The sequence below is a fragment of the Pholis gunnellus genome (assembly GCF_910591455.1).
Source record: "Pholis gunnellus genome assembly, chromosome: 13".
Classification (NCBI taxonomy): Eukaryota; Metazoa; Chordata; class Actinopteri; order Perciformes; family Pholidae; genus Pholis; species Pholis gunnellus.
In genome coordinates this window covers 23,432,324-23,447,251 of record NC_136540.1, presented here as the reverse complement: position 1 = coordinate 23,447,251, position 14,928 = coordinate 23,432,324, and the positions used below count along the sequence as shown (strand labels likewise).

Below are 14,928 nucleotides of genomic sequence, written 5' to 3'. Positions count from 1 at the left end.
ACTATTTCGTCATCCTCACCTATACATTTTACGAACCAAAAGGTAACACACACTCCTGCTATATTAAGAGGTGTGTTCGATTTCCATGGCTTCGCACAAGGGACACTCCCACCAGGCGGTGCGCTGTTCAAACCAGCATCATGCGCTCATCTGTGCTCAGATGCTGCTGTGAAGTTAACTCCACTGCTGCCTGTGTTACAGGAGAAGATCTGCTCATGCACCGATGGTTGTCTTGACGATAAGAAATGCTCATAAAAGGAAATATGCACTTATCTGCCTGTGCATTGTTGGCTTCATCGTGTACAGATATTTCGGGTAAGTAAAGTTGTTAATGTTAAATTGATTCAGTTAGAGCAACTCATTGGTCGAAAGTGAATGAATGATTCGCTAAGATAGAAATGCTGCAAGTCTGTGTGCACAGACACTGTGTCGTATACATTGTTATATTGGTATATTATAATGATCTGATGATATTAGGTAAAGCTAATATGAAGTGTACTGTACTCATAATACAGTATCACTATTGTTCATAGAATGTGTTTCTCTGGGGGGGAAATGTAGACTCTTAACTGTAGCATAAAAGATGCTATAGAAAAACATAGAGTGAAAAAGTATATGTAACATTTGAAAAGGTTAATATGGAGTACTAAACTAAATCTGTTGAAGTGCATCTTGCCTCTAAACTCAAATATGTTCCTGCTGTGTTTGCCAACGAAGAGACGCCTGCAAATTCCCATTGAGCATGTCATGTGGTCTATTCAGGCACAATAGCCTGTGTGCTGTGTTATGTGAGTGTGACACAATTGAACTCCTCTTCCAAGCATGCCGGCGGGGGGACGGAGGATGAGCAGGAAGGTGGGCCTGAGCGCCAACTCGTCCCAGTTCACCCTGGAGGGAGAGCCCTTCCGCGTCCTCGGGGGATCCGTCCACTACTTCCGCGTGCCCAGGGCCTACTGGAGGGACCGCCTGATGAAGATGAAGGCCTGTGGCATCAACACGCTCTCAACGTACGGGAAAAACTACCGTGGATGTGTTTTGTCTCCCAAGATTGGCTTGAATGTTAACATCCTGCATCCTTGCAGGTACGTGCCGTGGAGTCTGCACCAGCCAGAGAGAGCGGTGTTCAACTTCCACTCACAGCTGGATTTAGTGTAAGGAGTGGTACTCATGATTGTTTGTGGCACTACACCAAATACGCAACCGACACACATCCAAAATAAGAATGAAAACACCTTGCACCACCTCGCTAGCTGTGTAATATGCTACAATATTACCTGCTCTAAGGGTGTGTTTTGGAATACTCTCCTCTCCCTCTCATCATCTAAGCCCCGGTGCTCTAGGGAGAAGCCGGAGGCCGAGAGGTCCCACCTGACAACGGCAGCATCTCCCCAACAACAGCAGCTTATCAAGCAATTAATGACACAGTCGGTGATAAGTGAGGAGGGAGTGTGACCGTTGTTGCCAAGCACGTCTCACACTCCTCAAACAACGAGATACGCGGCCTCGCTTGGGGGTCTAAACTTTGCGTTTGCACGGATAGAAAAAAATGCTTTTTCATTGTTTTCTCCGTCTGGGTTTCAGAGCTTATATCAACCTTGCTGCTGAATTGGGATTGTGGGTGATTTTGCGTCCAGGGCCCTACATTTCCTCTGAGCTGGACCTGGGAGGACTGCCAAGGTAGTGCTAGTATTCTTATAATTATTGGAATAAAAATGTTAACATTATTGCGTATAGAAACCCAGAGTTTATGTGTTTGTATTGAAGTAGGAAGTGGATTTAAACCCCAAAGCCTGTCCAATTCTTTGTTTAACTAGCTCTCACTATTTTGACCCTGAATAAATGAAATTACATTTGTAAGTGACTTTAACTCAACAGCACAAAAGCAACTTGATCTGAGCCACAAAGTTCCACTTTTTGTTGAGTGCAATCAGGTTTAAAAAAAAGGTCACATGTTGCTGTAAGGGAAGACTCACCCAGTGTGTGCATCTGTGTCCAGAACTGTGCCTCTGTTGTACTCACAACTCTGTGACATCTTGTTTTTTTCTGTCTCGTTGCAGCTGGCTCCTCCGTGACGGCAGCATGAGGCTGAGGACGACTCACCCAGGCTTTACTCAGGCCGTCAATACTTTTTTTGACAAACTTATACCAAAAGTGGTTCCACTGCAGGTCGCTTTATTTGTTACCAAAGCTAAAAACAAGTCTGTTGCAGCTCCAGGTTGTTTCACGTCACTTGAAATATATGTTTGTTTATGTTTTTTAGTTCAAGAAAGGAGGTCCCATCATTGCAGTGCAGGTTGAAAACGAGTATGGATCCTTTGCAAAGGATGAAAGCTACATGCTTTTCATTAAAGAGGTGATGTAATAGGCTTGCTTGATTAAAATGCCATCTTAAACTGAAATAAAAACACATATGTATCAAAAGAGATTGATAGAATAGGTCAATTGGATGACGTTCATAGCTCCCGTTCTGTTTTATTTTCAAAGGCCTTACAGTCCAAAGGGATCAGCGAGCTCCTGCTCACATCAGATTACCACAACACATTAAAGTCTGGGGGTGTGGACGGAGGTACAGTCTTTTATTAGTGCACGCACATACACACACACACACACACACACACACACACACACACACACACACACACACACACACACACACACACATAGGTACAGCTTACCTTGTGATCCCCCATCTTGTAGCCATCAGATCAGTGAAGCTGCAGAAGCTGAATCAGAGGGACATCCAGGATCTGAACGCTATCCAGGTGTGTATCTTACCTCTCCAAACCGTTTCACCATCTGGCACTGAACGACGTCACGTAGACAGGCAATGAAACACTGGACAGTGAGCTGTGTGAGCTGATGGTGTGGCCCTTTTCTGTGCTGTCTGTCAGCCCAACGGCCCCACCATGGTGATGGACTACTGGACCGGCTGGTATGATGTGTGGGGCGACCTCCACCATGTGCTTCCCCCAGAGGGTAAGGAAGGTTTCTCCTTGTCACCTTTCTGTCGATGCTAACCTCTTATTCTGAATTATTCTAGCTTTGGTGCCGTTGTTGCACGACTTCCCCCTTTTTCTTTTCACGCATTTCCTGTTTTCTCACCATCAACTATAACCTAAAGGTTTTAATGAGATAACACATATTTTAAAAGTATATTGGGATACATGTATTAGATCTGTGGAAGGTCCCCCCCCATCACAGTTGTTTAAATAAAATGCCTGAAAACCTGCAATGAAATGTTATTTATTTTGGTATGTTTCATTTTGTGCTGCTTCTTAATATAAAGTTGGTCGCGTATCCCAATATTTCTTACTGTTGTGTAGGTGGCCAAGCACATTTCACATTTACTCTGGATCAGAAATGATTTTATATTAATGGGGTTAGTGGAGTTCGTCTAGGTCCAAATGCTGTTTGTGGCTCTTTGACTGACAATACTTTTAAATCTGCAGATTTACTTTAGAAATACTGGTCTTAGCTTCGAAAAACACATGACAGTAAAACCCAATTCTGCATCAAATCAGAACCACCTAACGTAAGGCGGTTTTCAGTTTAAATGCTAACTTTGGTTTCTCACACCCATAAACCGACAAGTGACTCTCTGTCCTTTGTGAAAGCCACTGACTCCCTTCATAAAATAACATTTTTTGTTTTACATACCATCAATATTAACGTCAAGTCACTTTGTAAACAAATGCTTTGTAGTTCATTCCCTAGTTTGCATTATATTTATTTTCCTACCACTTAGCTTTTTGCATAAGGAACGCCAGCTATGTGCCATCAATGCAAATGCAAACGTGACAGTCGGGACCTACTTTTGAATTATTGCAGCCTCTGAATAAGAGCGCAGCAGAGACAAAAAAGATGTCAGTGACTTGATTTAAAGACTACATTATGACTTCCCTGTTGCAGGGACCTTTATGTTTTTAAGGAGTACATTTGTTGAACAGTGTGAACTTTCTGTCAGATATGGTGTCCACCGTGAGAGAGATTCTGAGGCGGGGCATGTCTGTCAACCTCTACATGTTCCACGGAGGCTCCAGTTTTGGCTTCATGAGCGGAGCACGCGCTGATCCTTCCTACAAAGCGCTGGTCCCCAGCTACGGTTGGTTCCTCTGTGTCACAAACAAACTAGCGGTGTGATTGATGCAAATTGACATGTTATTTTTTTATGATAATGAAGAAGCACTGCCATGTCAGAGCTGGAGAATATGCTCCTTGCTGTCTACAGAACAGCATTGAGTTTAAGACCCAGCAGGTGGCAGCAGATGATAGTTAATCTATGTCACACTATGATGCTTTTCAGATTATGATGCTCCCTTGTCTGAGGCAGGGGAGTACACTCCCAAGTACCACCTCCTCAGGGATTTACTTTCTCGATACAACAGTAAGTTAACACTAAATTGAAATGAGGATGAAGTATGTGGTTACATGCTGTGACTAACCTCTATGCTTGATGTTGTCTTTGACCTTTCTGTGCAGGAGGAGGCAGTTTCCCTGACATGCCAACCCTGCATTACAGGGAGACTTATGAACCTGCTATCATGTACCAGCACCTGTCATTATGGGATGCTTTGAGCTTCACTGAGGGAGTACGTTTTATGTAAGATTATCTGTTGCCTATATGTGTAAAAAAAACAAAGCAAATTTTGCTTTTCTATCCAGTAGATCAATTCATTTTCTTTTGTTTTCTACAGCCATTTAAGTCACCCAAGCCAGTAAGCATGGAGAATCTACCTGTGAACAACGGGAACGGCCAGTCCTATGGATACACGCTGTATGAGGCTACCATCACCAGTGGAGGATTACTGAAGTCTGGAGACAACGTCCGAGACCGTGCTCTGGTGAGTCCTCATGGTACATGATGGCATGATCTCACTCCATCACGTAGCCCAGCGCACGGTTGCAGCAAACACAGGGTTAAGGCTGTGAAGTCAACGAAAACACTTTGTTTCGGCAACAAAACAACTTAATTAGGTTAAGGAAAAACATCAAGGTTGGGCTTTAAATAAGTACGTAAACTAAGTAAAACTTAGATAACCTTACAAAAGTACGGAAATCACGGCACAAACATCACTAACGTAACTTCAACATAACTCAACAACTCTGAGGGACACGAACACTGGGCTCCTGGTTGAATGTCTTGTGTTTGTTTGACTCCTCCCACCCACAGTTTTTTTCGGTATTCATCACATTACTTCATCACACGCTTGGAGCGTGTTCTCTGAGCATCTAAAAATGACGCGGATGCGTTTTCATTCTTGTTACTGGAACCTGGTGCGTGTCATACAAATGCAACAGGGCGCCTTGTGTGTTGGTATCAGACGCCGAGGGGCGTGACAAAGTGTCTGTATGTTACATCCTGGGAATGAGAACCGGCTGCTCACCCCCCTTGTCCTTATGCAGTAAATATGTGATTGGCCTTTGTTAAATAATGTCATACATTATCATCCTTGATATGGTTGTAGTTGCTGAAACTAAACCGAAAATAGATTTTGGGAAATATTCTTTTTTATCGCAATTTAGACGATAAATCGCTACATCTCTCTAAGGCCGATACACAGTATGTACACAAAATATGTAGCCAGCAGCCGGTTAGCTTAGCATACAAACTGCAAGCATGAAAAGAGCTCGCCAAAGAAAAGAGTGTTAAGTTAGTGGTTTACAGAAGATTATGTGTCAAACAATTTCTCAATCAGGTGCAGTGACTTCCTGAAGTTAGTGTTAGAAATCAGCAAGGACTTCAGATATAAGATATAATGTGATTGTTAGTGAACATTAGAAGTGCAGCTTTTGTTACCATCGAACAGAGTCAGGCTAACGGTTTCCCCTCGGTTCCAGTCTTTTTGCTAAGCTAACTGTCTGATAGATGTGAAAGTGGTAACAATCTTCTCATTCTCAAAGTGAAAAGTTGTATTTCACAATTGTTAAACTATTCCTTTAATATCAGACAGGGCTATTTGTGGTCACTCCATGTTGTTAGTATGCCCAAAGTACACATTTCTGGACATACAGCACATGGAAGTTAGGGTGATGACTGTGGTGATAGCTGGCAAAAATAAAAGCCACGTTTGAGATATTTCATTCAAGTGAAGCAGAGTTTATGTGTTGTGTAAGATAATATTACCTATTTGACAGCGATATTTGTCCTCCTAGGTGTTTGTAGACAGAAGCTTTATTGGCCTTTTCAAGCGCAGAAGCCTGGAGCTGGCGGTTCCTGATGGTAAGGTATGACATCAAGTCGGACATTGTCCAATAAACGTCATTCAGAGTTATCGGGCGTGATGGATGCTGAAGTGTTGGCTGTTAAGACTTGCAAAAGACATAAAAGCAATCAATCCCTACAGGGACGGCGTACCTTGAGTTTATTGGTGGAAAACTGTGGACGAGTTCACCAGGGAAGGGACCTTGACAAACAACATAAAGGTGATCGACAGAGAATATGAAGTTCATTGCTATGCCTGCTGTTAAATCACTCAAGCACTCAGTGGGTAGCGTATAAGCCAATTTTGATTTGTGTTCTTGCAGGCCTTGTGGGAGACATTTTATTAAACAATACTCCCTTGCGTGATTTTACAATATACAGCCTGGATATGAAACCAAGCTTTATTGATAGGTTTGTACGATTTATTGAATCTAAAGCATTGCATATCACTTTCATTATGCCGTAATAGTGTGTTTGAAGCGGTTGCCTTATTTCAGTCTTTATCAGGCACCTTGGAAATCTCTCCCCGACACTCCCAGCTTCCCTGGATTTTTCACGGGGAGGCTGTTTGCCTACGGGTATCCGAGTGACACGTTTGTGAAGCTGCTTGTAAGTGAAATGAAACGTGTAGTTTTTGTGCTATGTACATTTTTTTTGCACGTTATGAAAAATACTTCACGTATACATTGTGAAACCATGAAATTATCTTTGGGTCCAAAGGGCTGGGAGAAAGGTGTTGTGTTTATCAATGGGCTGAATCTGGGCCGCTACTGGTCAATTGGGCCCCAGCAGGCTCTCTACCTCCCTGGTCCCTTTCTCAACAGTGGAATGAACCAGGTACAGCTGTGCACAAACCAGCATTTGTAAGAGGAATAATTACATTTTCTTGCTGAGAGTTAGATGTGACGATTGCTACAACTCTCATGTGTGCACTCGCGGCTGCCGTTAGCCTAGCTTAGCATAAAGACTAGAAACAGGGGGAAACAGCTAACTTTGCTCTGTGTGGTATGTAAACTTCCTAACAACCCCTCTATAGCTCATTGATTAACATGTTATGTCTCATCCGTAGTCACTGCGCCCTTCTAAGAAATAGTTGGTCAAAACCGCAACAAATTGTTGAGGTTTTTGTACGGATTAAACAAAGATTTATAACATGTTAATAAGAGAGCTTTAGAGATGCTGGTGCGAGATTATTTTAACCTGAGCCAAACTAGCTGGCTATTTTCCCCTATACCCAGTCTTTATGCTAAGCTAAGCTAACCTAACTGGCTGCTGGCTCTAGCTTCAGAACAGACATGAGAGTGGTATCAATCTTCTTATTTCACTCCAGGCACTCTGTTTTTTTTCCCCTTGCATTATGATGGACTTGGAAGATTCATTTTAAATTTAACTTACAATGTGTTAAAATGCAGCAAGAGACGAGTCTCAAAGCGCTAACTCTCTTCTTCTTTGCCTTCTTTTTTTTTCCTGTTGAAATTAATAAGGTCATTGTGTTTGAAGAGCAGGAGGGTGACTACAAGGTCCACTTTGAGGATACGCCTGATCTTGGCATGGCAGCCGACATCCAATGATCGTCATCCCTGTGTGTATGGGCATTGTTTTTTGTGTAAAATGTGTCTTTTGACAAAGTGCTTATTACATCAGGTCAAACCTTCAAACTCAGGGATATTAATATTATTTACATCATGGCCCTTGTCTGATATGATACCTTAACATCTACGTATACACAGACACATAAAATCAGAGAAGGCATGTTTATATGGGAGCAGTTTATAGCTATATACATACAGTACCTTGAGATACAGTGACTCTTTACACATAGAGCAAAATGTCCAAGTATATCCTCTTACCCGTGGATTTCCACTTAAAGGGCAATACATTTTTATTTGATATTTCTGTTAGATTTGTTTTGCTTGTGTGAATATACTGCAGAGTGCAGTTAATGACATTTTCTGTGAAACAAAAAAAATGGTTTATGGGACAATCTGAGCTGAGGCAGGAGGGATGTGAACAGCTTTCAAATGAAACACAAGCAACATTGTAGCAACATCAGACCCCAATCTTTGAGTGAAAGTTTCGGATGCCTGACACATCGATAACTGACCAAACTCCTAACAGCCACAGAGTCTGAGAACATTAGCGTTTGTAAGCAGTGCCCCTGCAAGTCAATGGGGTATGAAATCGTCACTTGCGAGCCACCCATCCATGGTGGGAATAATTAGATTGTGTAATACAGCTATTTGAAAGGCTGCACATCAAATTTTTAGAGTAATGGCTTCGTCTCCCATTGACTCGCACAAGCATAGCTCACGACTAACAAGTGAATGGTACCGGTTACACTGAAACAATAAATAATTCTGCTGAGAAACCATCAGTTCACTCAGTGGGATATTAATTAGCTTATATGCAGATGACTGTGAGGTGAACAGGCCGCTAGGGATAATGAATCTTCTTTTCAAATAGGAGTAGACCTCAGTAGTGTTACAGCATGTCAGGAATAAACAAGAGCTTGGAGTAAATGACTGTAAGAGAAGACGTTGCTGTTATACTGTAATAAATCATTGCTCCGTGCTTTTCAGTGCATGTGTGTGTGTCCGTGTGCTCACTGTGTGCAGTGTGACAGCTGAGCATGTGTGAATGTGTGTTGGGGAGTAACAGGACTCCTAATTAGTGCTGGGTTCAGGGTGCTATCTAAATAGCTCAGTGTTGTACAGTACAAGTGTGGGGGGGGGGGGGGGGGGGGGGCTCAGATCCCCTCAGTGCAGTCTGTCAGTCAGTGCTGACTCACTTAAGACAAGGGCCCCTTTTGTTCCTCCATGCAGCCCTGTGCCCGACAGCCAGCTCGCCTCAGAACAAAAGGGCCCTATTTAATGCTGATTGGATGGTTGGCTGGTGTTGTCTGCGCTCAGAGGGCTCTTTATTGCTTGCTGTGCCATCTCTTCCTGCAGTTAAAATCACGTAACATCCTTTGTCTGAGCTCTCCGAGGAGACCTCAGTGGGCAAGCTCCTTTTGGCAACTCTTACCGGTGTCTCGCATCAGCCAGTGTTCTGAGCAGCACGTTTTTTTGTGCAGTTGTGCTTTGATACTCTGTGGTCTGTTCAAGCATGCGCCGTGTGCTGCCTCCTGGGGCGGACAGGTGTGCCTCCATTGATGAAGTACGGCTACTGTGCTGTGCTGTGATGATATTTTGGACCCCTGGATATTACTAGAAGGAGCTCTGAGTTGGGTTTGAATCCGAGCAGAATCCAATGGAGAAATGCCCCTAAAGGAACAGACAAGCAAACAAGACACATGTTAGTACTTTTTATGAACAGGGAGCGTACAGCCACGCTATGAGCTAAAGGCTAACTACAGCACGCTAACTACAGCACGCTAACACGCTATTTAGCACTGAATACAAAGTACAGTTGAGGCTGATGGAAATACCATTAATTGTGCAGGTAATTGGTAAACACAAAACAAATTATTGGACAAATTCAAATTTTGACCGTATGATGTCACTAGAGGAAAAGTCATAAGATCACCAAAGTCATTAGGAATTATTCTCTGGGGACCATGAACGCTTGTACAAAATATTAAATCCGTCCAGTAGACAATGAGATATTTGACTAAAAAATAAAAATGTCAACCTCATGGTGTCGCAATATGAAAGGTCAGGGGGTCATCAAAGTCAGTAGGATTCGTCCTCTGAATGTCTGTACAAGCATTTAGAGGAATCCATCCAATATTAGTTTGGGCCAAAGTGACTCACAGAGCAACATTGCTACCTTTACAGCCACTGTAAACTGTGGCTAAAACAAAATCTGCAGGAGACAATCTTTAAAAAAAATGTTCTGTATAGGTCAGACATCTATTTCACATAATGTCCATATCTCATCGTGCACATATGAGTGAAGATGCTCTCCTTTGGCTCATCCCCCAGAATAATCAGTGTGGAAATGCATCAATTTGCATTTCTAAATCTCTGCCATTACCTGTGTCAGATGAAGTATGTCATATCTCCACATTAGAGTCTGTAAATCCCTTCTTGCCCTCATTTACGAGCACAGGCTTCTCTGTCCGCGTGTGCCATACTAATACCTGCGGGTAAAGAAGAAATAAATAAATAAATGGATGGAGACAAGCAGAAATAGAGCCAGTATGATGAAACACTAAAACTTACATTTTGGCTAGCAGTGCAGTTGTAATACGCTACATCATACTTGCTACACAATGTCTAGAGGCAGAATGTAGCATATTTTAAATGAGCTGGAAGCGTACAAGAGTTGGCTGTAAGCTGACAGTTTATTGACTTTAAGAACAAGTCGTCATGACAGCCAAGGATCTCAAGAAACATTCTCTTACACCACCAGCATTTACAGAGGCAGCTTGTGTCATTGCCAATTTGCAGGGGGTCGCACAACATGCAGAGAGCCTCGTTTTCCTACCTTAGTGCAGTTAGCAGCTTTAGGCTCCAAATCGCTGAGAGTGACCAGCTCCTTTAACAAACTGCTCTCCTGATAACCTCCCTTCACTCCACGTAGCTTGAAATAAGCCTGAGGTTTGGACAGAATGAGGCGCAGGTTCACAGCAAACCCAGCCATGTCAATGGCGAAGGGCCGGTGTGGGTCGAACACAGTCTTCCAGCCGTACACCTTGCCCAAGGTGTTTACTTTAGGGGACTCGTATCGTAGGCCACCCACAAAGGCCACGGGCCACACTGACACCTTTTTGGTGGAACGCATCTGGTTGAAAACAGAGACAGGGATCAGTCATTTGAGGCGTTTTTTAAAGTCCATGAATCCCGAAATGTAAAGTAAGACGTCCGTGAAAGGACGAGGAGGTGGGGACATTGCATTATTATAGAGAAATTAAGCTCTGCATCATGTTTTGCTTTGCAACATACATCCTTACCTCCTCAAACAGCTCCAGACTGTACGTGTTGTCATCATCTGCAAAGTAGACAATCCCAGACTGGCTGCTGTTTACGCCAAAAGTCTCCCGGAGCCACCGTAGGGCCAGGTTCCTCTGTATGGTACCCCGAGGTATTCGGGGGTCCCGAGTGTCCCCGCGTACCTTATAGTTCCTGGGCGTCTCCACGTTCAGGTGGGTGTAGTTGAGTCCCGTCTCCTGGAGGAGACGGCCGACCAGAGTGGTCCTCCTCTGGGAGTCCTCCACCAGGATCCAGTGCAGGTTGGGCACGTGCAGCAAGGTGTTGGACAGACGTGTCAGCTCTGCCTTCTGCACCGGCCGGCTGTAGGTGGGAGTGATGACGTGGACGGTGGGCAGCACGTCGGACCACGGCGGGGGCCGGCTGTAGACGTACTCAGTGCGCACCACCTCCATGATGTCTCTGTTCTGAAGGGAGCAGGACTCCTTGAGGGCAAAAGTATTCCTTGAGTTGGAGCGACCATCCCGTCTGTCATCTAGCCAGGAGGGGAAATGTTAACAATGAGCCTCTGTGTACTACTGATGGGACCATGTGCGACATGAAGACATTGTACATTCAGATTTATGTTTGTCCTACACGAGACAGTGTGGACTCTCTTTAATCCGTAGATAATTTGATGCTAAACAGTAATCCTCTGTGCATTACACTCTGGCGTTATGGCATTTCATCAAAATGTGACATTTTTCCCTGAGGTTAGAACACACTGACGTAGATTCATCAGGGCTCCAGAATAACAGATTTTTTGGCACCAGTGCACCTCACTTCTTCATTGGGGTACACCAGCACATAATGTAATTGCACCCAAATTTGAACTCCATCGAAGATGGATCAGGTATCTAACCGGTAAGCGGTGGTGGAGCGGTAACTGCCACTGATGATGTCGGGTCTGCGTTGGGCCTTTCAGGGCCGGGGACAAGTGTAACCTGACACCGCAGCATTTTTCTCGCCAGAAAAACAATCAATAGTGCTCTTCATTTTGAATTACCAGTATGTTTTACGGTTGTTATGATGTGCGGAGAGGAGTACACGGCGCAATTTCATACACAGTGGTGCCTCCACAATATTTTCATATTCCAAAATCCAATGGAAAGAAATCCCATTGACTTTTTATTGAGGGATCCAGAGATGTGTTACCTTCTGGGTTAGTAGCTACTGAGGGGGGGTCAGTGACAATGGCAGTGGCCCCCCTGGGCGGCACCACGGCTCACGCACACATGCTTTCTTTTTCCAATCAGAGGCAGAGCAAGTTGGGAGAAATACAACGCTACACACATACCGGTGCGACCAATGAAAATGTTTTGTAGCACTTGATTTTTGTTCGCACCTTTGTTGCATAGTGCTACAACAAATACTAATGTAAAAGAATGTTCACGATATTTTACCCTTACCCTTTCGTGTAGCGAGCAGAGGAGTGATGGCGCTTTGGTGCCAAACAGTAATGAGCAGTGTCCAAGGCAGCACGATCAACACAATGGCGACGATGTCTCGTCTCTTCGGCATCTCCAGTGTCAGACCTGAGTCATGAGCCACTACCTGCGATGCACATAAAACATGATGTGGTGCACAATCACAAGAACCAGAGAGCTGTGAAATGACCAACAAGCTCAAACAAGCATCTTTTGGAAACGATTTAAATGTTATCGTCACAGTTATATCTCTTGTATCATATTATATCCAATTACTGTTTTGTACATTTTATTATTATTTTTGGGAATTTCTTTAATTCAGTTAATCACATTTTAAGGTGTTTTTATTTATTTATTTTCATAGAAGGGAACATATTTAGAACGTGTCATTCTTTTAGAATGCTGTATAATATAATATGTTTGAAATATCTTTTGTTGCTCATGCTGTCAGACACACGGACATGAATGGTTGGAGAAATGATGTGAAAAGTGTCTTTCACCAGAATCCATTCAGTCATTCCTTTTTTTAAGGAAAACATTCACTGCTTTTAGAGTTATATTTAGCATGCTGTCTTTAGCCCTTGAATGAGGGCTGAGCTGGCTGACTGAGTTTCCCAATCTAATGGCCCATCGCTATATCTGAATTGCATTTTGAAGTCCATATATGGTGGTCGTCTATTGAGCGTCAACACACTGCGGCTGCAGGGCACAAACTAGGAGGGAGGCATTGTGTTAGAAAGCAGTCTCAGCCTGCTGGAGCTGCCGCACAACAGAAAATAGGTCAGAAAATGCTCAGCTTTCTTTTTTTTCCTCTCATTTGAAAGCATACTCGTGTATTACAGAGAACGTTTCAGCTCATAATTTAAAGAGGGCTTCGGTGGGGCCTGTAAATGGGTGGACAGAGGTATAGATGTTGTGGATTCACTCTTCTGTAGGTTCCGTTAAACCTTACAGTAGCTTGATACAACTAAGGTCTATATGTTCTTTATAGTAATATACTGTAAATTCACAAATATAAATAGATAGCCAGGCCTTTATCTGGGCTTATATTACAGACATGCCTTTATTTCTAATTTCCCGTTCCCCAGTGGATGCAAACTCCATCCTCGGCTCCTCTTCTTCTCATGTCCACGTGCTCTTTAGCGAGACACTGAACCCCACATTTCACCTGATGGTTCGGGCGCTGCTTTGCTATGGGAGCTCACTCTGGATATAAAAGCGCTACGTAAATAGAATCCACATTATCATACCTATGTTTATAGCATACACACATGGTCAGTTCAAGGACTGAGGAGCTGTATGAAGAGGCCTGGAGAAGTGGAGAGTGTGTGTCCCGGTGGTCCAGTTCAGCCGATGATCCCTGCAGAGAGAAAACACACGAAGGATTAGAATCTGTTCGTCATTTATCTCGGGAAAAGCAATGCAGATACGACGCAAAGTTTTCTGTAGATGTTTCTGTCTCTGTTAAATGTTGTTCTCGTGGTCATGTGACCTGCCCGGAAGTTACAGTGTGGACAATGATGAGTCTATGATGAGGTCCGTCATATTGAGCTGTTTATCTGTGTTTGTGCTTTTGGTATGATTCATTACCAAAGGTCATTCGTGTTACTGTGAGTTTCTGGCAGTTTTCAGCCAGGCAGTCTATAAATGGTTCAGCTGTATGACCCAAATGTTTGGGTCATACAGGCTTTTGTGTGGATGAAGGTCGGAAAAAGAAATGCTAATAGAAGACATTTCACACATTGGGCCTCATGCAGGAAGCAATATGAGAACTAATGTCCTTTTATTTTTGTTCTAATTTTGTTAGTACCTAATGATTTCTGGGATTCACTTCTGTTTTATTATTCTCTCTCTTCTAATTTTACGACAGCTATTTTACGAGAGATAATAAAAAACATCTTGTTTTCACAGTCCACAAATTGTTTATCCAACGCAAGGTCAAGTTTTAAAGTTGAGGAAAATAAAAAAGGCATGAATATCATATAATCAACTATAGATTATTATATGTTTTAGACTATTTATAATTATTGGATTATTAAAGAAATACTCTTGGTCCACTGATCCCATTGAAGACCATAAAATCCTTGGATGATATTGTGTGCGTTCAGCTTCTGAAAGGCTTACATACTGTTCTACGATGCTTTTTCATTATCCTGTAGCGCCAGTAGGCCTACTGACGCTCTGGAAAGTCATGTTTACGTTTTTTTTAACAGAACCTTGATTTCACTACTGCTGAGGTCCTTTGTCTTCGCTCCAATTGTAATTGAGTATTTGCACATGGCACGACACCTGCCTTATATAGTGTTTAGGGGGCGTCGCCTATGCTAATAATTAACAATCTGCCACACGCCTCCAATTTATGGTCAGGTGGGATTCACCAGTCAGCACA

At 43.1% G+C, this 14,928-nt stretch overlaps 2 protein-coding genes across 2 annotated transcripts; one reads left to right on the top strand and one right to left on the bottom strand.

Moving 5' to 3' along the window:
• Positions 1–223: 223 nt before the first annotated feature.
• LOC306704764 (beta-galactosidase-1-like protein 2) lies at positions 224–7,773 on the top strand (the record flags this gene model as incomplete). The annotated part of the gene is made up of 19 exons (XM_079171279.1): positions 224–315; positions 822–1,007; positions 1,083–1,151; positions 1,582–1,677; positions 2,058–2,166; positions 2,261–2,353; positions 2,485–2,566; positions 2,698–2,762; positions 2,892–2,976; positions 3,965–4,102; positions 4,304–4,384; positions 4,480–4,589; positions 4,695–4,841; positions 6,154–6,225; positions 6,345–6,423; positions 6,526–6,613; positions 6,700–6,811; positions 6,923–7,039; positions 7,687–7,773. The coding sequence occupies 19 exons, from the start codon at positions 224–226 to the stop codon at positions 7,771–7,773; spliced, it is 1,908 nt and encodes a 635-aa protein (XP_079027405.1).
• A 1,585-nt stretch (positions 7,774–9,358) lies between these two features.
• Positions 9,359–12,633, bottom strand: b3gat1b (beta-1,3-glucuronyltransferase 1 (glucuronosyltransferase P) b; the record flags this gene model as incomplete). Its single annotated transcript, XM_079171334.1, has 5 exons — positions 9,359–9,465; positions 10,178–10,283; positions 10,631–10,927; positions 11,097–11,608; positions 12,522–12,633. 4 exons carry the CDS (start codon positions 12,631–12,633, stop codon positions 10,197–10,199), a joined length of 1,008 nt encoding a protein of 335 aa, XP_079027460.1. The 3' UTR covers positions 9,359–9,465; positions 10,178–10,196.
• Positions 12,634–14,928: the final 2,295 nt, after the last annotated feature.